General features: G+C 39.3%; 1 protein-coding gene and 1 non-coding gene across 2 annotated transcripts in view; one reads left to right on the forward strand and one right to left on the reverse strand.

Annotated features, from left to right (window-relative positions):
- POLQ (DNA polymerase theta) overlaps positions 1-25,608 on the forward strand; it is a 103,611-nt gene that overhangs the window by 30,061 nt on the left and 47,942 nt on the right. Inside the window, exons 11-15 of the mRNA XM_023728683.1 lie at positions 84-226; positions 2,537-2,730; positions 3,694-3,818; positions 4,847-5,090; positions 21,942-25,069. Coding sequence (XP_023584451.1) covers positions 84-226; positions 2,537-2,730; positions 3,694-3,818; positions 4,847-5,090; positions 21,942-25,069 — 3,834 coding nt within the window. The remainder of the gene's footprint in view (positions 1-83; positions 227-2,536; positions 2,731-3,693; positions 3,819-4,846; positions 5,091-21,941; positions 25,070-25,608) is intronic.
- LOC111820102 (U6 spliceosomal RNA) lies at positions 4,155-4,261 on the reverse strand. Its single transcript, XR_002823632.1, has one exon. It is a non-coding gene; the product is annotated as a U6 spliceosomal RNA (small nuclear RNA).

A 25,608-nucleotide genomic window follows, 5' to 3' on the forward strand; every position in this document is an offset into this window, starting at 1 on the left:
TAATTAATTAGTTTTACTTTATTTACTTTTGTAAACATATGCTTCCCTACTCTTTCACCCCCACTTTCTCATGCCCAAACTAGGAAAAGTGTATCATCCAACACATCTTGGTTTGGCTACTCTTTCTTCTTCACTTTCTCCAATGGATACTTTAGATATCTTTGCTGACCTACAAAGAGCAATGAAGAGCTTTGTTTTGGAGAATGACCTGCATATTGTCTATCTGGTAAGTTCTGTTTTCTTCACTATTATATTTGTGAAAAACAGGAAGAAAATACATAGAATTCTGAGGATCAAAGATATCTTAATGGAACGTCTTATTTGTTTTCCTTGACTAAGTTAGTAGTGGTGAGGATATAGAAGAAGAAAGTTGTTTTAAAGTAAGAAGCTAAATGTTCTAGTGACTTTTTAATCTATTTGCTTACCTACCCACCTATCTTCAACCTCCTTTCAAAAATAATTTGGGGTGCTTTACAAAAAAAAATATATTTTATAGTATATAAGAGAGCAGCAAAGGACGATGGGATGCCAAGAAGTTAAAAATAAGATCATAATGTAAAACTCAAACAAAGGTTGGTACGTGTTTTAGGCTGTGTGCTTTAGAGAAGCAAAACCAGTAAAGCGTATAAATACCTATATATAGAGATTTATATCAAGGAAATGCCTCTCATGGTTATAGAGGCTGGAAAGTCCCAAGTCTCTGGGTCAGGCTTCTCTTGACTCAAGTAGCTGCAGGAGGCTGGCAAACTCAACACTGGCAGGTCAGACAGCAGGGCTCTGACTCACAGGCTGCAGAGACTGACGAATTCCAAGATCAGCAGGCAAGACGGCAGGTAAGCTACTAGCTCAAGTCCCAAGAACCGAAGGTCAGACAAACAGGAGCCAGCTGCAGGATCCAGAGCAAGCAAAAGTCCAGGAGCATTGCCAGAAAGTCCACCTGTATTGGATACAGGCCACACCCCATGCAAACTCCCTTTCAACTGATTGGCTACCCACAGCAGATCCCATCATGGAGGTGATCACATCATTATACAACTGCCAGACTACATCATAACTGCCAAACCATTGAGAATCATGGCCCAGCCAAGTTGACACACAACCTTAATGATCACAGTACATAACCATGCTTGCCATTAAATAATGTACAATTACTATTGCCAGCTCTGCTTCTGAGCTTTCTAGCTACTAAAGCAAAGAGAGGAGCTTGATTAGTTTCAATATTCATAAGGTAAAAAGCAAAACAAGTATGTAGAAAAAGGATTGCATCTCACTGCCTAAGAGAAATTTAGTCTTAAGAAGCTATTTTGTGACTTATATCCTTGATAAGGTATCTACAATAAATGTAATTAGGAATTTTTCAAGTTTGTTTACATTAGATAGACCTCTGTGAATGTTATCCCTTATAGCAAAGACTTTGATAAGAATTGGATAACGTTGTGTTTGAGGTCATATTCCCTGGCAAGAACCTGAACAGAAATAATTTATTTTGTCAATTAAGAGCAGATGCATGCATTTTGATAAGTAACGAGTGGGGGTAAAATTGAGATCCTCAATTAAGAAGGCTTATCAGGAAATGTGTTTCAGTAAAAAACACTATACAGAGGTGAGCAGAGGAGAAGTGTGTGGACAGGGCCTTTTTTTTTTCTTGCAAACATGTAATACATGAGTGACAACACTGGGCTCAAAGTTCTGTGTCCTACAGTATGCCTAGGTATAATATCAAAGCAGGTCATCCACCATAGCCTTAAGAATAAGTCTCATTTGTTATACAGTGGCTGAGATTAGGGGCTCTGGGGTCAGACTGCCTTAGTTCAACTCCATTCTCATCACTTAGTAACTGTATGACCTTGGTAAAGTACTTAACCTCTTTTAAGAATCCATTTCCTCATTTGTTAAATTAAACATAATACTACTACTCACCTCAGGGCTGACAATCTTTGGTGAGTGTTTGACATCTTAGTAAATATTTAATACATATCTTTATTTCTAGTAAATTCTCCAGTATATATGTCATCTTCCAGATTGCCTAATTCTTTCTATTTCCAGAAGCTCTCCCTTCCATTTTACTGATTCTTTCTTGCAAATCATATAAAATACCTAAGATTGTACCTAACATCAGGTATTGAGATTAAAAGGTCTGTGATTAAAGTGGAAACCCTGGTGGCGTAGTGGTTAAGAGCTACAGCTGCTAACCAAAAGGTCACCAGTTCAAATCTACCAGGCGCTTCTTGGAAACCCTATGAGGCAGTTCTACTCTGCCTTATAGGGTCGCTATGAGTTGGAATCGACTCGCCGGCAATGGGGTGATTAAAGTACTTGGGTTCTGTAAAATCTAGTTTGTATGCTAAGTGGCCTCTTTTCCTTTTGTCCTGGCTGTAAGTTGTTCTGTGGATAAATGAAGTTTGCTCAGAAATGAAATATTATCACTTTTTCAAATACTGAGACCTTTGTTTTTAATATGAAGTTTTACATTTGCAATTTTGCTCCCTTTGTAATGTCGTAGTTTTACCTAATGAATGACACATTTTCGTTTTAGGTTACACCAATGTTTGAGGATTGGACTACTATTGATTGGTACCGATTTTTTTGTTTATGGGAGAAGTTGCCTACTTCTATGAAACGGGTAGCAGAGCTAGTCGGGGTTGAAGAAGGGTTCTTGGCTCGCTGTGTGAAGGGGAAAGTAGTAGCCAGAACTGAGAGACAGCACCGGCAAATGGCCATCCATAAAAGGTAACCATCAAGGAGCCTGGACTCTCCAGTGTTTGATGCAGTCTCTGGTTTACACTAGATGTCTAGTTTATTGTAGTCATTTTCATCAGTCAAATAAAAATTTTGGCTGACTATAGTACACTTTTAAAATTTCCTGTATTTACTGAATTTGTTGTTATTTTACTTTCTACATACGGCTTATAGTTTAGCAGACAACATTATATAAAAAGATATTTTAAATCAAAACATTGTATTACTTCCCTTTCTTAAAGAAGATGTGAATCAGAACAACTGCCAACTTAGTGTAGCTTCCTTTGGGGTTATGCTTTTTCTCTTGAGAAGTTACTCATTCTTAGTAGGAAAGTGCCAATTAAAAAATTCAGATGGCGGAATTGGACAGGCTTTTAGCTTTTTTGAAATTTAATAAAATTACTTTTCTTAAAATATTTTCAGTTCCAGTTGCTGTCAAGTTGATTCCAACTTATGGTGAGCCTATGTATCATTCACAACAGAGTCAAGTGTAAATTTTATAAGGATTTATATACTTCGATTTTTTATGCCAGTGTTGCCCTTCATTTACCAATCTAAACTGGATTGGATGTTCAGATTGTGCCATTTTATTGCAATATGCTTAAATAAGCATATAGCTAAATATCAAGTTGTCTTTAAAATTTTTATGCTTTCATGTTTCTTGAGCCAAGCCTTATTTCTTAAAATTAGTTAGCAGTATTGAAATATGTGGAAAATATTTTTGTTATACAGATACTAGTTCTTTGCTATTAAAAAGTTTTATGTCAGAACTTGCTTTGCAAACATTGATCTCAGTCTTTTTCCGTTCACTTTTTCCCATTAAGAATCTTCCCGGGGTGTGTAAACCCTCTGTTGCCTTTTTGGTTCTTAATTTAATTGTTTTGAAACAAACATTGCACTTTCACAGTAGACATAAGTGAACTTTTACTATACTTTTGGTGATTTACTTTTCAGGTTTTTCACCAGTCTTGTGTTATTAGATTTAATCAGTGAAGTTCCCTTAAAGGAAATTAATCAGAAATATGGATGCAATCGTGGACAAATTCAGTCTTTGCAACAATCAGCTGCTGTTTATGCAGGTCAGTTAAACAAAGTTTTCCACATTTATTTAAGACTGTGGTTTGAGGTCAAGTTTAAGATTTTTTTTTTTCCAAATTTCATTTTAATGTAGGACCCTACATTAAAGCCATAATTTTGAGTAGTCCCTGTCATCATCAGAAAACTTAAAATTATGGTTCCGGGTTCAGTTACCCTGCTAGACAGTACTGGAAGCCAGCTGAATGTTTGGCCCTTGTCCCCCTTCCGTTTCTTAATATCTTGCTGACCATCCCTTTCCTTTCTGTTTTCTTTTTCCTTTTCTGTTGCCTGTTGCAAGAAGAAACAAAGTTCTCAATGGTCTCTCTCTCTCTCTCTTTTTTAATATGGAAAGCTTCATGAATTTGCGTGTCATCCCTGCGCAGGGGCTGTGCTAATCTTCTCTGTATTGTTTCAATTTTAGTATATGTGCTGCCGAAGGGAGCACACAGTGGTCTCTCTTTTCTCATCAAATTACTAATTAATAGGCCTGTTAAACCTTACAGTTCTGTAGCAGAAAAGCAAACAAAATTGTCTTAGTTTCTTACTGCTGTTATAACAGAAAGTATTTCACAAGTGGGTGGCCTTAATGAACAGAAATTTCTTTTCTCACAGTTTAGGAGACTAGAAGCCCTAATTCAGGGCACTGGCTCTAGGGGAAGGCTCTGTCTGTGCTCTGGGGGGAAATCCTTGTCTCTTTCAGCTTCTCTTCCTCGGTCCCTTGGTGAGCTTCACATGGCATCAATCTTTTTCCATTTGTGCTTCCTTCTGTGCCTAATCTGCCCCTTTTATATCCCAAAAGTGATTGGCTTAGGACCTACACCACACCCTTATGGCTTCCTTAACATAAAAAAGAAAACTATATTCCCAAAAGCGATCACATCTACATGTATAGGGGTTAGAATTCCAACACATATTTTGGGGACAGACAATTCAACCCATATGAAAATTTTTTAAAAAGTCCGTCTAAAGAAATGAAAAGTGAAGCCTATAAAGAATTCTTGATTCAACAAACATTCTATGAATATTCTAGGGATGATTACAGTATTTTCCAATCGCCTGGGCTGGCACAACATGGAACTACTACTTTCGCAATTTCAGAAGCGTCTCACATTTGGTGTCCAGAGGGAGCTGTGTGACCTGATCCGAGTGTCCTTACTTAACGCACAGCGAGCCAGGTTCCTCTATGCTGCCGGCTTTCTCACTGTGGCAGATCTTGCCAGAGCAAATACTGCTGAGGTGGAGGCAGTTCTGAAAAATGCTGTCCCTTTCAAAAGGTAAGAAAGTCCCTCTATCTGCATAGGATTATTAAATGAACAGTCATGTCAATTTGTAAATGATAGATAATGTATTAAAATATCTTTCTCTTAGATGATCTCATGACACACTGAAGTGGAATAAAAATGTGTCTGCTTTTCCTTCCTTGAGGATTATTCTTCAAATATTGTTCAACTTAAAAGAGGTTTTTTAAAATTTGTAATTCCCTCCTAGAAGGATTGAGTGAAAGTGCAGGTACTTATGCTTTCTGCTTTGGTGGATTTGATTTTCAGTATGTGTCCAGGCTCATCTTAGAACATTCTTTATGGAAGAGCACCTTAAAGTGTGCTTCTCTCAGATGTTCTTTGGAATACTAGTCCCTCAAAAGCTAGTCAAGAGAATTTCTTGACTATCTTGTATGAGTCTGTGTGTGTGTGTGCAAGTACAACCAATTCATTGAATGGGCTGGACTCGACATATAATCAAGGAACAAAAAAAAACCCAACCAGTTGCTGTGGAGTTGACTCTGACTCTTGGCCTCCACGTGTGTGTCAGAGTAGAACTGTGTTCCATAGGGTTTTCAGTGTCTGATTTTTCAGAAGTAGATTGTGAGGTGCCTCTGGGTAGATTCGAACTGCCCATCTTTTGGTTGGCAGCTAAGCTCGTTAATTCCAATAAAGGAATAGCTTAATTATTTTCTCTATTGCTGTTCTTTGGACTCACTCCTATGTGGAATCTTAGGCAAATCCTATAGCTATTTAGTCACTTTTAGGTATTAACAAATAGTTTTATTTTCAGATGTTAAAATTTTGTTCTAAATCCAAGCGTCAATCTCATTTCCGGTTTAAGCTTCTTCCCTTCCGCCCAGTTTTGGCCTAACCCAGGCTCTGAAACCTGTTAAATGTTTAGGGAGGGAAAGGGCAAAGTGTTACTATCTTCTTGGCTCTTGCATATTTCCTCCCCTGTTTACTTTCCCTCTTTTGTAATCTTAAGGTTTAAGGTGGGAAGAGGGCTGAGAGGTAAACGGGGAAAACTCTTCTTTGTTAATGGTATTTGTATCTGTTAGATATTGAATGCTGGCATATGTCCAAAGGCTGGCTCTTTCTCTCAAGGGCCATTTTTGTGCATATTTTGGGGAACACACTTTCCTACTACCCCCCACCCATGGAACCCTTCTTCCTGTATCAAAAACTATGATATAAGGAAGGCTACATATGATAGTATAATGAAGATCAGATTTTTAGTTTTGATGAACATAGTCTCTTTTGGAAGTGAATGCCCTCTAATAGGACCTACATCTCAAAGAAAGAAGACATTTCAGGGTTGATAATAGGTGGAAATACTGAGCTTAACAGTGCTAGTATTTTCTACATTATTATTGTGTTTATCAATGCTCTGGCTATAAAGCTCCATAGATTTTGAATGGTCTGTCTCAACTATTTTTCTCACAAGTCCACAGTTTTAATGTGTGATTTTGTAGTACATGAGGTATATGTATATTTTTTTCTTCTTCAGAAATGTGTATGGTATTATAGCAGATATTCTTATAGCTTACTTATTTGACTTCAACAGGGCAATATACATTTATGTGTATTTTCAGTAATTTAGGGTTACACTTTAAAAACAATTTTAACAGCTTTGATGGAAATCTAGTTAAAAGTACTTTACACTCTCTTTTTAAAACAATGTGTTTTAACCTTTTATTGATGGCTTTGTGTTATTCTAAATATTAGTTACTATATTGCATAGTAGTGATACTTATAGGAGCTATTGAAATGTGTAGACTATTTCAGTCTGCTCCAGATTGCTCTGTGCTCTATGATTTGTGACTGGCTTTCTGTCATTTTTCCCTAGTGTTAAGCTTTTAGCGATTATTTCTCACTGCTTCAATTTTAGCAGTGCACTCCAGTTCTTTAGCTAGAGCTCAAAGACAAGGGGAAACATTGTAGATTAAATGTCTTCAGTTTTCAGGAAAAAAAAAAAAAAAATTACCGTTGAGTCGATTCTGACTTATACCGACTCTGTAGGACAGAGTAGAACTACCCCATAGGGTTTCCAAGGAGCACCTGGTAGATTCGAACTGCTGACCTGTTGGTTAGTGCCATAGCTCTTAACCACTCTGCCACCAGGGTTTCCAAGTTCACCCCAGTTTGTTTGAAAATTAGGTCTCTGCTTTAGAATTAGTAGCTTTGTCACTTTGGGGTGTACCTCTGGTTGAAGTCTACCTACAATATGATTTAAACTCTATTTCTAAAGATGTAGATCTCTACTGGAGCGTCTGATTGTCAAGAAAATCTTGAGATATAAACATATGTATCCAGAAATATGTACTGAGATTTTATGAGGTGAAAAAATCTGGGAGTATCTCTATATGTGGGAGTATCTTTATATGGTAACAATGTACCACAAATCATCCTGAACTCTCTCAGGGAGTCATCTGAAGGTAGTACACATTTTTAAAAATTTAGTTGGAAAAAAGTTGTTTGTTTTGTAAACACATTTTGGGATTACTTCTGGTATTATGCTAAGGCTGTTACTACTAGGGGTATGCCTCTTCTGAAAGCCCAGAACCTTTATTGATCAAAATTAGTGATACCAGTAATAGGAGAAATTGACATCATGTACTTCCTCATGTGATACATCACTTCTGGGGTATTCTTATCAACATTCTACAAAATAATTGGTCAGTACTTGTCTTAGGCTGGGTTCTCTAGAGAAACAAAGCCAATGAAGCATATGTGTGCATATATATATGTGTGTATATATAAATTTTCAAGGAAATGGCACATGCAGTTGTGGAGGCTGGCAAGTCCCAAGTCCATGGGAAGGCATCATGCTGGAGGCTTCTGCTGACTCATGTGATTGCAGGGGCTGACGAACCCAAAATCAACAGGTCAGGTGGAAGGGTGCTGGCTCACGAGGTTATAGGAGTTGGCGAATACCAAGATCTGCAGGTCAGGTGGAAGGCTGCTGGCTCACGTCCCAAGAACCAGAGGTCAGAGGATGATAAGTTGGATGCAGGATCCAGAGCATGTAGGTTTTGCCAGAACATCTGTATGCATTGGATGCAGGCCACACCCCCAAGGAAACTCCCTTTTCAACTGATTGGCTGCTCGCAACAGATTATAAGATGGGGCATGACTATATCAGATGACAAAATGGAGGATGATTACCTCATCACATAACTTCCAGATTACATCATAACATAACTGCCAAACTACATCAGTACATAACTACCAAACCACTGAGAATCATGGCCTAACCAAGATGACACACAACCTTAACCATCACAGTCTACCCCTTGTCAACCTGGCACCTGTACACATCTCCTTAAATCATATACAATCTCGAAATAAAGACAATTCCAAAGTAATACTTGGGTCTCACATAATAGCAACTAACGTGCGTATGACCAAAAACGCCCTAGCCTTATTTACATCTTATATTTTATAATAAGTAATGGGATAAGAGAGGGAAGAAAACAAAGATATTTTTGATACACACACACATATGTATTACAAAAGAAGGAAGAAATGCTAAAAACAATTACGGTCCTCGTTTCTGCCACTGGTCATGTGTTCATAGCTGGTATTTAGAACTACCTTCTTTCACTACCCATTTTGTATTCCCTTTGCCCTCAGCAAGAACTTCAGCTGGTCATGATTCTTTGCCTGGTGGGGTGACCCAACCCTTCATTCCTGAAAGAGACTAGAGCATTGGTAGTCATGTCAGAATTGGGTTGCTGTAATTTTCCACTGACTTTAATCACAGGGCATGGTAGTACTAAGAGATGTCCTAAGGGATCTCCTGTATTCCAAACATACAGGTTTCCCCCACTAACTGAAAGTACGGCCTTCCTATGAAACCTTTTGTAAGCTTAAATGGCATAAAGCAAAGAAGGAACTACCATTAATTTATATGGGAAGATTTTTTGAGTGTTCCCAGACCCAAAAAATAACCTACTAAATCATACCGAATAACACATAAAACCTAAAACAACACTAACATATAATTTAAGAAACCCTGAAAAAAACCAAACCCATTGCTGTCAAATTGATTCCGACTCATAGTGACCCTCTAGGACAGAGTAGAACTGCCCCCATAGGGTTTCCAAAGAGTGGCTGGTGGATTTGAACTGCCATACTTTTTCGTTAGCAGCCAAGCTCTTAACCACTGTGTCACGGGCTCCAGCATATAATAAATTCAGGAATGATATGATAAATACATAGCCTATATAAAGTAGAAATAATGTATGTACATATAGTTTCACAGACAAAGTTCAAAGATATGGTAGCTTGATGCTGAAATACTTAATGCAGTTCCTGGGGAAGGAGCTTGGCGATGCCACTCTCACTGCTTGGGGTGTGCGCTGCCTCTTTAACAGCTTGCTGCAAAACAAACACTGAACACTGTTTCTGTTTTTGGACTTTTTTTGTAAAAGCAAAAATTCTCTTTGGATATCTTTTGGTTAGTGAAAACAGGTACTAATGTAGATCTTTTGTAAAAGCGAAGTGGCGTAAAGCAAACTTTTGAAAAACGGGGGACACCTGCGCTCTTCTTTACCTCCATTATGTGACAGCAATCCGATTTTCCCTTGGTAATCAGTATCAGTCACATCAGCCAATATGGTAACTCCCTTCTTTGCCTGTTGATCCAGAGGCATGAGGAGCCCAAAGTGGCCAGGTGGCATTCTTAACTTCCAGTTATTGGAGTCAGTGTTGTGTCTCCTCGTGGGAGCATTCCTCCCTTTGGAACTAAGACCTCTAGGCCTGCAGAGCATAGGGATATGGGGATAGGAGCAAAAATTTTGTGAGCAGGTCACTAGGGGTAACAGTGAGTGGTGCCGATCCCATTTCCACCCCTTGATTCCTAGACCCATGAATCTTGGCTATGGGAGAAACAGCACCATATATTGGATGCTGGTTTAGAGCATATACAGCCTCCTGGAGAACATTGCCCCAACCCTGCAAGGTATTGTCACCTAGCCGGTGCCATAATTATGTTTTTAGAAGGCCATTACATCATTCTGTCAAGCCAGCTGCTTCAGGATATTGGGGAACATGCTAAGACCAGTGAATTCCATGAGTGTGGGCCCATTGCCATACTTCATTTGCTGTGAAGTGAGTCCCTTTGAGAAAATGCCGTGTAGGGTACCATGACGGTGGATGAGGCATTCTGTTAGTTCATGGATGGTATTTCTGGCAGAAGCATTGTGTGCAGTGAAGGCAAATCCATATTTAGATTCAGTGTCTATCCCAGCGAGGACAAAATATTGCCCTTTCCATGATGGAAGTGGTCCAGTGTAATCAACCTGCCACCAGGTTGCTGGCTGACTGCCCTAAGGAATGGTACCATATCGGGTAATCAGTGTTGATCTGTGTTGTTGCCAGATTTGGCACTCAGCAGTGGCTGTAGCCAAGTCAGCCTTAGTGAGTGGAAGTCCATGTTGCTGGCCATGCATAACCTTCATCCTTGCCACCATGGCTACTTTGTTCATGAGCCCATTGGGTAATGAGGGGAGTGTCTGGGGAAAGAGGATGGCTGGTTTCCACAGAGCGCGTCATCCTATCCACTTGATGGTTAAAATCCTCCTCTGCCGAGGCCACCCTTTGGTGAGCATTCACATGAGACACCAGTATCTTCACTTCTTTGGCCTGTTCAGTGAGCTCTATCCACATACCTCTTCCCCATACCTCCTTGTCATCAATTTTCCATTCATGTTTCTTCCAAATCCCTGACCATCCAGCCAAACCATTGGCCACAGCCCATAAATCACTATACAGTTGCATATCTGGCCATTTCTCCTCACAAGCAAAGTGAACAGCCAGATGCATTGCTTGAAGTTCTGCCCATTGGGAGGATTTCCCTTCACCACTGTCCTTCAGGGAGGTCCCAGAAAGGGGCTGCAGTGCTGCCACTGTCTACTTCCAAGTTGTGCCTGCATATTGTGCATAACCATCTGTCTTAGGATGGGTTCTCTAGAGAAGAAAAACCAGTGAAGTGTATATATAGAGAGAGAGAAAGAGAGAGAGATTTATATCAAGGAAATGGCTCACGTGGTTGTAGAGGTTGAAAAGTCCCAAGTCTGTGGGTCAGGCTGGAGGCTTTTCCTAACTCATGTAGCTGCAGGGGCTGGCAAACCCAAGATTGACAGGTCAGACAACAGGCCTCTGGCTCACAGGCTGTGGAGGCCAACACATCCCAAGATCGGCAGATAAGCTGCTAGTTCAAGCCCCAGGAACCGGAGGGCAGATGAACAGGAGCCAGCTGCAGGATTCAGAGTGAGCAAAAGCCCGCAAGCCTTGTTGGATGCAGGCTACACCCCCAAGGAAATTCCCTTTCAACTGATTGGCTACTCATAGCATATCCCATCATGGAGGTATCACATTATATCAGATCTCATCATGGAAGTGATTACATCATTATATGACTGCCAAACTACATCATAACTGCTAAACCACTGAGAATCATGGCCCAGCCAAGTTGACAGACAACCTTAATGATCAGACTACCTGTAAACCAGGCACTAGTTTTCTCTTCCTCAGTCAACTGATCATAAGGTGCAGACTGGGAGAGGAAAGGTAATGTGACAAGCATGGAGACCATGGGCATTTGGGCCACATCTTCACGTAACTTACTTGTGACTTTAGGTCCTGCTCGAGCTTGATCTCATATATACCACTTCCATTTAAGGATGGAGTGCTGCTGTGTACATCCGACTTAATTACTGTGTGGGTCAGACAACACCCAGTTCATGATGGACAGCTCAGGCCTTATGGTGACTTAGTGGTCCATGGTTAAGAATTCAGTCTCTACTAAGGCCCAATAACAATCCAAAAGCTGTTTCTCAAAAGAAGAGTGGTTACCTGCAGAAGATGGCAGAGCTTTTCTCCAAAATCCTAAGGATCTGTGCTTTGACTCACCAGTAGTTGCCTGCCAAAGACTCTAAACAGCATCTCTATCTGCCACTGGCACTTCAAGCACCACTGGATCAGCCCAATCATATGGCCCAAGTAGCAGAGTGGCTTGCATGGCTGTCTGGGCCTGTTGCGGAGCCTTCTCTTGGTCTGGACCCCTCTCAAGACTAGCAGCTTTTTGAGTCATCTAATAAATAGGCCAGACTAGCACACCCAAATGAGGGATATGTTGCCTCCAAAATCCAAAGAGGCCCACTAGGTGTTGTGCCTCCTTTTTAGTTGTAGGAGAAGCCAGATGTGACATCTTATCCTTCAGTTTTGAAGGAATGTCTCGACATGCCCCACGCTGCTGGACCCTTAGATATTTCACTGAGGTGGAAGACGCCTAAATTTTTGTCGGGTTAATTTCCCACCTTCTAAAAGCTGGTAATAGGGAACCCAAGGTCAAGACGGGAGAGTGTTGACATGTTATGGGGTTGTTAACCAATGTCATAAAACAATATGTGTACTAACTGTTTAATGAGAAACTAGTTTGTTCTGTAAAGCTTTATCTAAAGTACAGTTTAAAAAAATGACACAATTTACTATTAAAAAAAGAATTGAGGACAACATCCCAGCATGCCTGGTCTTGTCCAGTAACCTGCACGTTGAAAAAAAAAATTCCCACCCTCTAGCACACCCAAATGTCTTACCAATAAGTCCAAAGTCATTGATACTTCTTCCTTACTAGGTCCAATCAGTGTGATGTCATCAATGTAATGGATCAGTGTGATGTTTTGTGTAAGGGAAAGGTGATCAAGGTCCCTGTGGACTAAATTAGGACATAGGGCTGGAGAGTTGATATACCCTTAATGTAGGACAGTGAAGGTGTATTGCTCGCCTTGGCAGCTGAAGGTGAACTACTTCTGTGGTTCTTCGATACAAGTATGGAGAAAAAGGCATTAGCCAGATCAATAGCTACATACCAGGTACCAAGAGATGTATTAATTTGCTCAAGCAATGAATCCACATCTTCAACAGCAGCTGCAATTGGAGTCACCACCGGGTTAAGTTTATAATAATCCATTGTTATTCTCTAAGATCTGTCCATTTTTACACAGGCCATATAGGTGAGTTGAATGGGATGTGGTAGGAATAACCACCTCTGCATCCTTCAAGGTCTTGACGATGGCAGTAATCTCTAGAGTCCCTCCAAGAATGTGGTATTGCTTTTGGTTTACTATTTTCCTAGGTAGAGGCAGTTTTAATGGCTTTTACTTGGCCTTTCCTACCATAATAGCCCTTACTCCACGTGTTAGGGATCTAATGCGGAGGTTCTGCCAGTTGCTGAGGATGTCTATTCCAATTATGCATTCTGGAAATGGGGAAATCACTACAGGATGGGTTCAGGGATCCACTGGATCTGCTGTGAGACGGACCTGAGCTAAGACTGCATGAGTAATCTGACCTCCATACATCCCCCACTCTGGTGGGCCACAGTGACATTTTGGGTATCCTGGAATTAGTGTCAGTTCAGAGCCAGTGCCCAGTAATCCTCAAAAAGTCTGATTTTCCTTTTCCCCTATGAACAGTCTGTCTTGTGAAAGGTCATAGATCCCTTTAGGGAAGGCTGGGAGAAAGATTAACAGTATAAATTTTTGGCAATGTAGTGGGGTCCTTCCTCACAGGGACCCGACCTCCCCTTAACTTAAGGGGTTGTGGTTCTGTAAACTAGCTCAAGTCTGGGAATTGACTGATTCTGTTCTGGCAATTTGAGTCAGACTGCCATTCACTTGACCTGGAATTCTTCTGCTTGTACAGATCAAGTAAATATTTAGTAGATTTCCCATCTATTTCACTTCTAGGGACACCATGACTAAGTAGCCAATGCCATAAGCCCATACAAGTCAGGCTATTCTGATTACTGCTTTGACTCTGCTGTCCATTATGGTAACCATGCCCACCTTGTCTTTGGCAATTAAGTGCTGCCAGGTGGCCCCTACCACCACTGGGTCCAATCAGCCCAGTTGTAGTTAAGTGTCTTAATTCAGTTAGGGAAGTTTGCACAGTCAAATCTGACTTATATAAAATAGTAATCACAGCAGCCTTCAAGGATGCTGGGCCTCCCTTCACAAATTTGTTCCTCACTGTTGTGGTGAAAGATGTGTCCTCTGGGCACTTCATGGGTGGGTCTGTGGGTCCAACCTGATAAATCCACTCTAACATGCCAACTTCCCTAAGCCTTTGGATACCTTTTTCTACAGTATACCAAGGCAGATCTGGAATTTCAACTTGATTTAGTGTAGGCCACTGTGTAAACCGTACTTCAGAGAACCAACCAAATAAACTATTAGATTCTTTTCTAACTTCTTGAGCCAAAACATTGAATGAAGAATCTGTGCTTAGTGGGCCCATATCGATAAACTCAGACTTATCCAACTTTATATTCCTTACATCATTATCACAGACCCTTAATAGTCATTCCACACATATTCCCCAGGTTTCTCTTTTTATATATAAAAAAACCAAACAGTTCTTTTGACTGTAGCATACCTCCTCATGGGTCACATTTTGTACTTCACCTCTTGGAGCTCACTGGGTCTTAAGTATAATTATAGGTCTAAAAACAAAAATGAGTGTTGGTGGTAGGTCCTGGGGATATTCAGCAATGTCTTGTAAGGCATTTGCCTCAGGTGGTGTCCCAGGCAATGCCCCAGATGATATCTCAGACAAAAGCTCTTCAGACACAGCTGGGTTAATCTCATCAGATAGAGGTGGAAGGGGTAATGGTTTTACTGGGGAGGGTGGCTTAGCAGACAAAGATAGAGTAATCTCTTCAGATGGGAGTAGGTGGGCTGGTTCTGTTGGTAGGAGTGATTCAATGGAATTTAGGGGCTCGGTGTCCCCAGCTTCTTGATTATCTGTCCATATGTCCCCAGCCCAAGTTTAAAGGATCCCATTTCTTCCCAATCAATATCCTCACTTTAACTTGACACAATTCCAGGTTGTGAATTCAGTTGGCATTGAAATTCACCTACTCTTATGATAAGACCGTGGGTTTGGTTTTCGGCAATATCAGCTCTATTTCTACAGGAAATGTCTTTCAGGGCACAGAGTGGCAACTTTGAGGTTGTTTATGCAGTGCTTAAGCGGTGACTCTGAGGGACTGAGCTCATCTCTTTCTTTTACCACCTTGTCTAGTGAAAGCAGGGCCAACCAACCAGCCTCACTATATTTCTCAGTTTGGCAGAAATGCTGAAAGATGTTAAACACACAGTTACCCAGAGCCTTGTTTCTCACAAATATTTGATCCAATGGTGGTGATATTTTATGTATTTCTCCTTACAGTCATCAGTGTATTTTAGTCTAGCCAGATTTGAGAACCAATTCAGAAAACTCATTCTTAATATTTTGTTTTTCTAGAATGACCCTCGGTACCAAATGTCTTAGGCTGGGTTCTCTAGAGGAGCAAAACCAGTGAAGTGTATAATATACAGCATATATGTATACACAGAGAGAAAGAGAGAGAGAATTTTATCTCAAGGAAATGGCTCATGCAGTTGTGGAGGCCAGCAAGTCCCAAATCTGTGGGTCAGGCATCAGACTGAAGGTTTCTCCTGACTCACATGGTTGCAGAGGCTGACGAACCCAAAATCGGGAGGTGAGGTAGAAGGCTGCTGGCTCACAGGATTGGGGGAGCTGGCAAATTCCAAGATCTGCAGGTCAAGCAGAGCTGCTGGCTCAAGTTCCAAGAACTGGAGGTCAAAGGATGACAAGTCAGATGCAGAATCCAGAGTGTTGTGAGCTTTGCCATGTATGTTGGATGCAGGCCACTCCCCCCCCCCCAGGAAACTCCCCTTTCAACTGATTGGCTGCTCACATCAGATCACAAAATGGGGGATAACTACTTCTGATCACAAAATGGAGGATGATTACCTCATTACATAACTGCCAGATTACGTTATCACATACATGTCAAATTACATCATTACATAACTGCAAAACCACTGAGAATCATGGCCTAGCCAAGTGGACACACAATCTTAACCATCACCAAAAAATGCAAATAAAACCTACTGCCTTGGAGTTGATTCTGACTTATAGCAACCCCATAGAGTGTCCAAGGCTGAAAATCTCTACGGAAGCAGACTGCCACATCTTTCTCCCACGGAGTGGCTGGTGGTTTTGAACCACGGACTTTCGGTTAGCAGTCAATTGCTTTAACCACTGTGCCACCATGACTTCGTAAACCATCACAGTATCCTTTAAAAGTGTCAAGGTCGTAAAAAAGCAAGACTGAGAAACTGTTTTTCATCAAAGGAGACTAAAGAGTCATGACAACTAAATGCGAAGGTTGATTTATAGATTGGATCCTGAACAGAAAAAGGATACAAGTGGTATAATTGGTGAAATCTGAATGTCTGTCGATTAGTATGTTAGTCATCTAGTGCTGCTATAACAGAAATACCACAAGTGGATGGCTTTAACAAAGAGAAGTTTATTTCCTCACACTAAAGTAGGCTAAAAGTCCAAATTCAGGGCGTCAGCTCCAGGGGAAGGCTTTCTCTCTCTGTCAGCCTTCTCATCAGTCTTCCTCCAGACTAGGAGCTTCTCCTTGCAGGGATCCTGGGTCCAAAGGATGCACTCTGCTCCTGGCACTACTTTCTTGGTGGTATGAGGTCCCCCACTCTCTGCTTGCTTCCCTTTTATCTCTTGTAAGATAAAAGGCGGTGCAGGCCACGCCCCAGGAAAACTCCCTTTTCATTGGATCAGGGAAGTGACCTTAGTAAGGGTGTTACAATCCCGCTTTGATCCTCTTTAACAAAATTACAATCACAAAATGGAGGACAACCACACAATACTGGGAATCATGGCCTAGCCAAACTGATACACACATTTTTTGTGGGACATAATTCAATCCATGACTATTAGATAGTGTTATTGTGTTAATGTTAATTTCCTGAATCAAAACTGATATGTCTGGTGGCCACCTTTTCCTTTTAGTGCTTACTACACAAGAGCTGGAAAACTCATCTGGCACTCAGAGTGTCTGCAGTATTTTTCAATTACCAAAAATCTGCAGTGAATTACCTTGTAAATATGTATTTTCATATTGTTGGAGATGTTTCTTCAGGGTAAATTCCTAAACCTGGGATTTTTGATTCAAAAGTAAGTGCGTGTGTAGTTTTATTAGATATTTCAAATTGCCCTGTAGACGAATTTGAGTTCTCACCAGCAATTTATGAGAATATTCTGCACCCACAGCCTGGCCAACAGAATCTGTTGTCATGGATTTTCATTTTTGTCAGTGTGATAGGGGAAAATTTTTATCTCAGTATGGTTTTAACTTACATTTCTCTGATTATGAGTGATGTTGAACATCTTTTCATATATTTCAGGGTCATTTTTATATCTTTCTTTGGGAATTATCTGGTTATGTTTTTTCCCTGTTTTTGTTTGGTCCTTTCTGGTTCTTTTTAACAAGTTATTATTATTTTTAAAAATAGATTAAGGTTCTTTGCTCTTTATTTGCTATGTACATTGCAAATATTTTCTCATAATTTATCAATGCTTTTGACTTTTTTTGTTGTGTTTTTGCCGTATAGATTTTTTATTATTTTTCTATCTATTTATTTTTATCAGTCTTTTCTTTTTTTGCCTCTTAATTTTGCATCATAGAAAGCCTTCCCCTGCATGAAACAGAGATTGCAAGGTAATCTGCAAATAGAGATACATTTGTTCTTCCTTATCAATTCTTATGTCTCTAACTTATTTTGTCTAATTGTATTAGCTAATACTGCTTATACAATATTGAACAGTAGTAGAGATAGTGGGCATTTTTGCTTTGTTACCTTAGTGGACATGCCTCTGGTGTTACCCCAGTAAGTTACTGGCTTTAGGACTATGGTATATATATTTTATCAGTTTAAGAAAATGTTCATTTATTACAATTTTCTTGAATGCTTTTTATAAAAATCGGGAGTAGGTGTTGAGTTTTGTCAAGGGCTTTTTCAGCATCTATAGAGATAATCATAGTATTACCTTCCCTTATATCTACAAGCACAGTGTAATACATTAATAAACTAAAATCCCTTGCCGTTGAGTTTATTCCAACTCATAGCAACCCTATAGGACAGAGTAGAACTGCCACATAAGGTTTCCAAGGCTGTAATCTTTACGGAAGCAGACTGCTACATCTTTCTTCCACGGAGTGGCTGGTGGGCTTGAACTGCTGACTTTTTGGTTGGCAGCAGATCGCTTAATATAGTTTTCCTAATATTCAATCACTCTTGCATTCCTGGAATAAATCTCACTTGATTATGGTATAAGTTTTTAGTGTGAGGTTGGATTCTCTTTGCTAATATTTAATTTAGTGTACTTTTGCGTTGATTTTCATTAATAATATTGGTCTGTAGTTTTCTGGTCTTTTTCTTTTTTTGCATTATCTTTATTCAAGTATTGTCATCAATGTTTGACTTGCCTCCACATAGAAAACAATTAGGAAGTTTTTCTTCATTTTCAATGCTCTGCAACAATTTATGGAGTCTTGGGACTGTCTAGTTGAAGGTTTGTTATGATTACCCTAAGATACCATCTTAGCCTCCTGTTAGTTCCTTGATAACTTTCTCTATTTTTTCTGAAATTAATCTCTTTAAGCTTTCTATCTCTAACTGAGTCAATTTTGGTAATCTATATTTCCTTAGGAAGTTATCTGAGAGGTCTATAAACTAGTCTCTTATGAATTTTAAATATTTCTTCTATTTCAATGGTTATTCCCTTTGTCTTTTCTTATTTTGTAAATTTGTACTTTCTCCCTGTTTTTTTCTTGATCAAGTTAGCTAGTGGTTTGTCTATTTCATATATATTAAAAAGAAAATCAAGGATTTTGTTTCTTTGTGACCTATAATATGATCAATAGAGACTAGATGTATTCTCTACTGTACAGGTGTAACATTTGAAATATATTTGTAAAGTCTACCGTATTGATGGTGTTCATTAGGTTGTCTTAATTCTTATTTATTCCACCTCCACCCACTTCAGTAATGAGGATGATATGTTAAAGTCTACTGTTATTAGTTTGCTTCTCCCTTTGTCTCCTTGTATCTCCTATAGTATTTGCTTCATAAAAGTATTTGCTTATTATTTGGTGTGTAGATAGTCATAGTTGTCTTTATTATGATTGTGGTTCTTAGCATTGAATTATACAATTCTTTGTCATGTTTAATACTTTTGGCTTGAATTCTGTTTTATCTGCTATCAGAATATCTTTCACTGTTTGCTTCTTATTTCCCTTTGTTTGGGAATTTCTTTGTCTATCCTTTAATTTTTAACCTTTTGTTTTAGATATGCTTGTGGGGGCGGGGGGGGGGAGTACAACGTTTAGATGTATTTAACTTTTGCTTTCTGAGCCAAATGGAAAATCTTTTTCTGCTTTTGATAGATGATTCAATCCAATTTACATTTATTGATATAAATGATGTTTTTGGCCTCAGCTTTCTTAAATTATTTTGTAATTATATGTATTATGTGGTATTTTGTTATGTTTCCTTCTCGACCTGTTGGGTATTTATTGTTCTATTTTTATATTTAGGAAAGTGTGTAGTTTTGTCCTAATGGGTATGTTTGCACTTTTCACTATCTAGTTTGTCAGGATTTTAATGGTGTTTAACTCTTACCTATTGCTTGAATAACCATCAATGAGCTTATTTTACTTTTCTTTTTCCCTTTGCCTTCTCCACTCATTTTTAAAGTGCATTATTTTTACTTTGTCTCAGTATATAACATTTGTACATTAATTTTCCACCCTCATCCCCACCTTAGTGGGGGTTGGGGTTGGAAACATATAATCTACAGGTTTATTAATTAAAATTGTTACCGTCAGTCTTTTTGCTGCAGAATTCCTAGTCATCTTTTGGTTAGATGAAACTAGTAGATTCTTCAAGAAGGGCTTATAGTACAGAATTCCCCTCAGTTCTTGTGTGTTTAAAACTGTTTTTCTGTAACTTTGATATTAAAGCACACAGCTTGACTGGATATAAAATCCTTGGTCCCAACTTACACTGAATTTTTTTTTTCCTTGTAAGTTATTTGATCTTTTTCGTGGAGGCCTTGAGATTTTTTCCCATATCTTTAAAGCTTAATAGTTTCACTATTCATATTAGTTATCTATAGATGCATAACAAATTACTTTAAAAATTAGTTGCTTAAAAATAACAATATATATGATCTCACAGTTCCTGTGAGTCAGGGATTTGGGAGCAGCTTAGCTTAGTGGTTCTGGTTTGGGGTCTCATTAGGCTGTGGTTTTCTGAAGGCTTGACTTGGATCTGCTTCTAAGACGACTCTCTCAAAGACTGACAAGTGGTGTTTTGTGCCACACGGACCTCTCTGTAGGTGCTTGCGGGTCCTCGTGATTCAAAAGACAGCAAAGTGGAAGCTGCAATGTCTTTTATGAACTAGTCTCAATTTTTAGTTATTTAAGGTGAGAGGATAAATCAGCCAGTATTACTACATCTTGGTTGGAAGCAGAAGTATCTTGGCCACTAATCTTCAGATAAATTTTATGACCCATGTCATCTCTCTTCTTCTGGTACTTCGGTTACGTATATATTTGACATTTTAGAGTCTAGACTCTGTCATGTTATCCTGAAGATATTGATATTTTGTTTTACCAGGCAATTAGCTTGGCTGAACTGAAACTCCAAACTTTGTCTTCCTGTGGTGGGTAGTAGCTCAAATCTCCAGTTGGTTGTTTGGATTTCTCTGGCTGCTTGGAGTCTGCCTATATTTGCATAGTTTAGAGGTCAGCCAGTAATTTGGGCAGAGTTTATATGAAGAATTTGGGGCCCTCCTTCTTGGGCTCTTATTTCTGGACTTTCCCTCTTCTATTTCTAACTCCTAATGACACCTTGAGCTCTGTCATGAATTCTGTTAGTCACCCTGAACTTTGTTAATCACTCTGTTAACAGACTCCAGGTTTGTACCTAAGCTTTTGGCCACCCTGTATTAATTTTCTAGGGCTGCCGTAACAAAGTATCACAAGTGAGTGGCTTCAAATGGCAAAAATTTATTGTCTCACCCTTCTGGAGGCAAGAAATCTGAATTTAGGTGTCAGCAGGGCCACGCCGTCTCCAGAGGCTCTAGGGAAACATCCTTTCTTGTCTTTCTCAGCTTCTGGTAGCCCCAGGCCTGCCTTAGCTTGCAGCTACAGCTAACTCTGTTGTTACATCCTCACATGCCTCCTTCTGTCTCTTGTCTCTGCTTTCTTATAAGGATGCCACTCATTGGATTAGGACCCACTCTACTCCAGTGAAACCTCAGGTTAACTTAGCTGATGGCATCTGCAAAGACCCTATTTCTAAACAAGTTCCTGTTCACAGGTTAGGACTTCAACATATCTTTTGGGGGGACATATTTCAATGCATAACACACCCTCCCTGGTTCTGACTGGGTCTGCCTTCAGGTGATAAGCGTGAAAGTTCACCCATTGCCACTTCTTCCTTCTCAGTCTCACTCCCCTCCAGTGTCTGCTTTCTTTTGCTCACTCTCCAGCCCCTTCAGAGATTTTGTTCAGAGTTCACACTGTACAGGAGGATCAGTTTTTTATTAAAGTTTTATGCCCCTCACTTTCCTTATGCGTCAGCTTAAATAGCCTATTTTAAGAGGCCTTCCCTTATGTGATTTAAAAATTGTGGCAACACCCACCCTTCATGGTGATATCTCTCCCTCTCCTGCTTCATTTTTACACACAGCTCCTGTCACTGATTGACATATAGTGCATTTTAAACATTTGTTTATTTTCTAATTTCCCCAACTAGAATGTAAGCTCCGTGAGAGCAGATGTATTTCTGTCTCGTTCAGTGCTATTTCTTTAATTCTTAGAACATCTAAGATTGAATGCTTCATAAACATTTTGTTGTAGGAATGAGTGAATGAATGCATTAATTCCCTTTATTCTCGTATCTCCCTGTATAGTGCCCGAAAGGCAGTGGATGAGGAAGAGGACGCAGTTGAAGAACGTCGGAAAAGGCGAACTATTTGGGTGGCTGGCAGAAAAGGCTTAACAGAAAGGGAGGCAGCAGTCCTTATAGTGGAAGAAGCCAGAATGATTCTGCAGCAGGACTTAGTCGACATGGGAGTGCAGTGGAATCCAAATTCCCTTTTAAATTTCGATACACATTCATTGACCAGCAGTGAGTCAGACAGAGAGGAACACACATTTATTACCCAAACTAAGAGTTCTTGTAAAAGATTAACAACATCAAAGAAAAAAAGTAACACAGTAACAATTAGCGATTCTTGTGTTAACCATTCACCAAATACAGTACAAGATTTCAATAAAAGTAGAGAGCATACAAGTTCCTCTTACAAGCTCCAGAATGGGAATCAAGAACGTCATGTACATTCTGTTTCCAGAGCAAGAAAACGGCCTTCTTTGAACATTAGTAGAGAGCAGCTAGGCGGCTCTCTCAAGGAGGAAAAAACAAGCACTAAGAAAGTTGTTCAGACTTTTTCATCTGAAAAGACAAAAAAAGAAGCTTTGAATTTCAGTTCAGAAAAGTTGAGCACAACCTTCCAATCTTGGAAACCAAGTAAGCATCTAAAACAATCAGGAGACAGGAGCCCTTTGAAAGACTCTGGGATGCATAGAACTGATTTACAAGGACACACTGTGTCTGATCCTATTTGTTGTGAAGATCCCTTAATCTTAGATGAGAAGAATATGGAATTGAGAAGTCCAGGGTCATTTGCTAAAAATGTATCTCTCTGTGCTGAGGAAAAATATAACAAAACATCATTCCCATCACAAACAGAGCAACGTTGTTCAAGGAACAGAACAGTAACTAGTGATGCTCTTGTGGAACATTTTATCACAGGGCCTCAGAGTAACAAAGTGACTTGTCAAGCTACTAGTGTGGTTAGTGAAAATGGAAGCGGATTAGCTGTTGTTGATACAGAAAAAATAAACAATGTGCTGATACAAAATGATTCGAAAAAGCACAATGTTTATGTGAAGCACCGACATAGCCGTCCAGTTAACCAGTGCTCTGAAAAGCAGCCTGATAAACAGACAAACACTTACACAAAACAGAGAAAAATAACAGAGGGACAAAGGCCTCATGAGGCAGTCAGCAATCATATGTGTGGAGACTCAAACGTTGCTAATATCAAATGTGAAAATGTACAGTTCAATACGGAGGAAAAGAAACCAAGTAATTTTCAGGCATTAGGAGGTAATATAAGTAGCACTGAGATACCGAGTGGAATACTTCTATCATCTGGAACATATGGTAAAGCAGGAGGCCAGCATGAGAATTTTCTAAATACCTCTCAAAAACAAGAAAAAACAGATACTTATGCAGCAAACAAAACTAAAAATAATCATATTCCTGACTTAGGCTTAGCCCTCTGTGATTTTGAAGATAGTTTATACCTGGATACTCAGTCAGAGAAAATAATACAACAGATGGCAACTGAAAATGCCAAACAAGAAGGAGCGAAGGACACCACCCTGGCAGCAGGGATGATGCCAAAGAGCTTAGACAAACGTAGCTTAACTAGCTCTTTACAGAATGGGATTCACATGACTTTTCCTGGTGAACGGCATTCTGTAGGAGTGACCAGTGCAGATCATTTGGAACTTAAGACTGTAGATACTATGAAACAAAGCACTGGTTCACATGGGATCGATATACTGACTCCACAAAGTCCAAATTTTCATTCTCCAATACTGCTGGGGGAAAATGGGCTTTGTTTTAAAGGGAATGAACTTTCTGTTACTGACTCCCAGTTAAATAGTTTTCTTCAAGGTTATCGAACACAAGAAATTGTGATGCCAGTCATTCCCCTGGTTCCTCAGCAGAGCACTCCCACTGATATTGAAGTAGGTCTGCCAGTTTCTGAAACAAGTTTAAATACAAGTGATGCTTTACTATTTGACAGTTTCAGTGAAGACTCCCCAGTAAAACAGCAACCTGATGTACAAGTGAAAGAACCTCTTCCTTCTGAAGTAATGGTGAAGCATCTCATTAATTCTTTGTGTCTACAACCAGAGGGTCCAATTAAAAAATCACATATGAACGAGAATCAAGATGTTCAGCAGCAACTGATCTGTTTCAGTGATGAGTCTCTTACATTTTCAGAAATGGATTCTGTTCAGATGGTTGAAGCCTTGGACAATGTAGATATATTTCCTGTTCAAGAGAAACATAATACTGCAGTATCTCTTGAAGCATTAGAACTAAGTGATCCGGGGATTTTAGGTAATGGTCACCCTGGTACAGAAGCAGTTGGAGGAGATCAAGATGAAAGGGATCAAAAATCCAAATTAACTGAGACGGTGCAAAATAATTCATTCATATGGTCAGGGACATCATTTGATTTAAGTCCAGGACTGCAAATGGTTTTAGATAAAGTGTCCAGTCCTCTAGAAAATGAAAATCTAAAATTAAGGACTATAAACCTATCTAGTTTGAAAGGAAAAAGTGCAGAGTTAAATGACAAACAAGAAGTGATTTCAAATTTGGAGACAAAACAAATGCAGGGAATTTCATTTTCCCCTAATATTGAAATAAAAAGCAAGATTGAGGCACTAGCGAACAATGCCGTTCATGGTGAAGCTCCACCCCTCTTGTCCAGTAAAGAAAGCTGTGCAGCTGATGATAATGGTCTCATTCCTCCGACACCCACTCCAGCATCTGCTTCTAAGCTGGCATTTCCAGGAATTCTTGGACCATCTTCTGTAAAACTTCAGAAAACCTGCAGTGTTTTACAACCTGGTGTAAGTTATTCATGTGGTTCACCCTCAGATACTGAAAATCATGATTTAAATCCAGAGAACAGGGATGGTTTCAAAGAAGACAGTCCTATTAGAGGCACAAGTTTTTCACTGCAGCTATCCCAGGACGAATTGTACTTAACTCCAACCTCATGCAGTTCAGAGAGTTTGACCATAATTGATGTAGCCAGCGACCAAGCTCTCTTTCAAACATTTATTAAGGAGTGGCAGTGTAAAAAGCGATTTTCTATCTCACTGGCTTGTGAAAAAATCAGTAGTTTGACGTCTTCTAAAACTGCTACTATTGGTGGTAGATTTAAGCAAGGTAAGTTTTTTTTTTTAATTTTTATTTTTTCACACTTATCTGTAACCCAGTCAGTGGAATAAGATGAGATTTAGACTTTTCTGTACTGAATATTAAATACAATAAGTTTATTCAGCAGTTAATAAGTTTCTTATGTAATGTTTCTCAATAGTTCATGCGTAGAACAGGCTTATTAGATTCAGCATGGTTAGATTAATAATAGTTACCTTCTGGTATAAAGGGTGCATGTAATGTGTATTCTATTAGTTGGAATATAGTAAGTTTATAAAAATTAAGATAATATATATTTATTTTATGATATCCTTATGGTGTGACATAATGATATTTATTAATCATCAGTGTCCATATATTATCTCCTCTTAAATTGTGATATCCTTGTTCACTCATCACAAAAATACACAGCAAACAGGCCATATATTTTTTGGCATGTGCGTTAGTCACATTTTCTAAGACTTACCTCAAGTAGAACTTGGACCTCCAGTGATAGTCATGAATTCTATATTGAAATGTTAATCCCCAAGCCTCACAGAGCTCTTCCA

The sequence above is a fragment of the Trichechus manatus genome, unplaced genomic scaffold (genome assembly GCF_000243295.1).
Source record: "Trichechus manatus latirostris isolate Lorelei unplaced genomic scaffold, TriManLat1.0 scaffold00026, whole genome shotgun sequence".
NCBI classification, from domain to species: Eukaryota; Metazoa; Chordata; class Mammalia; order Sirenia; family Trichechidae; genus Trichechus; species Trichechus manatus.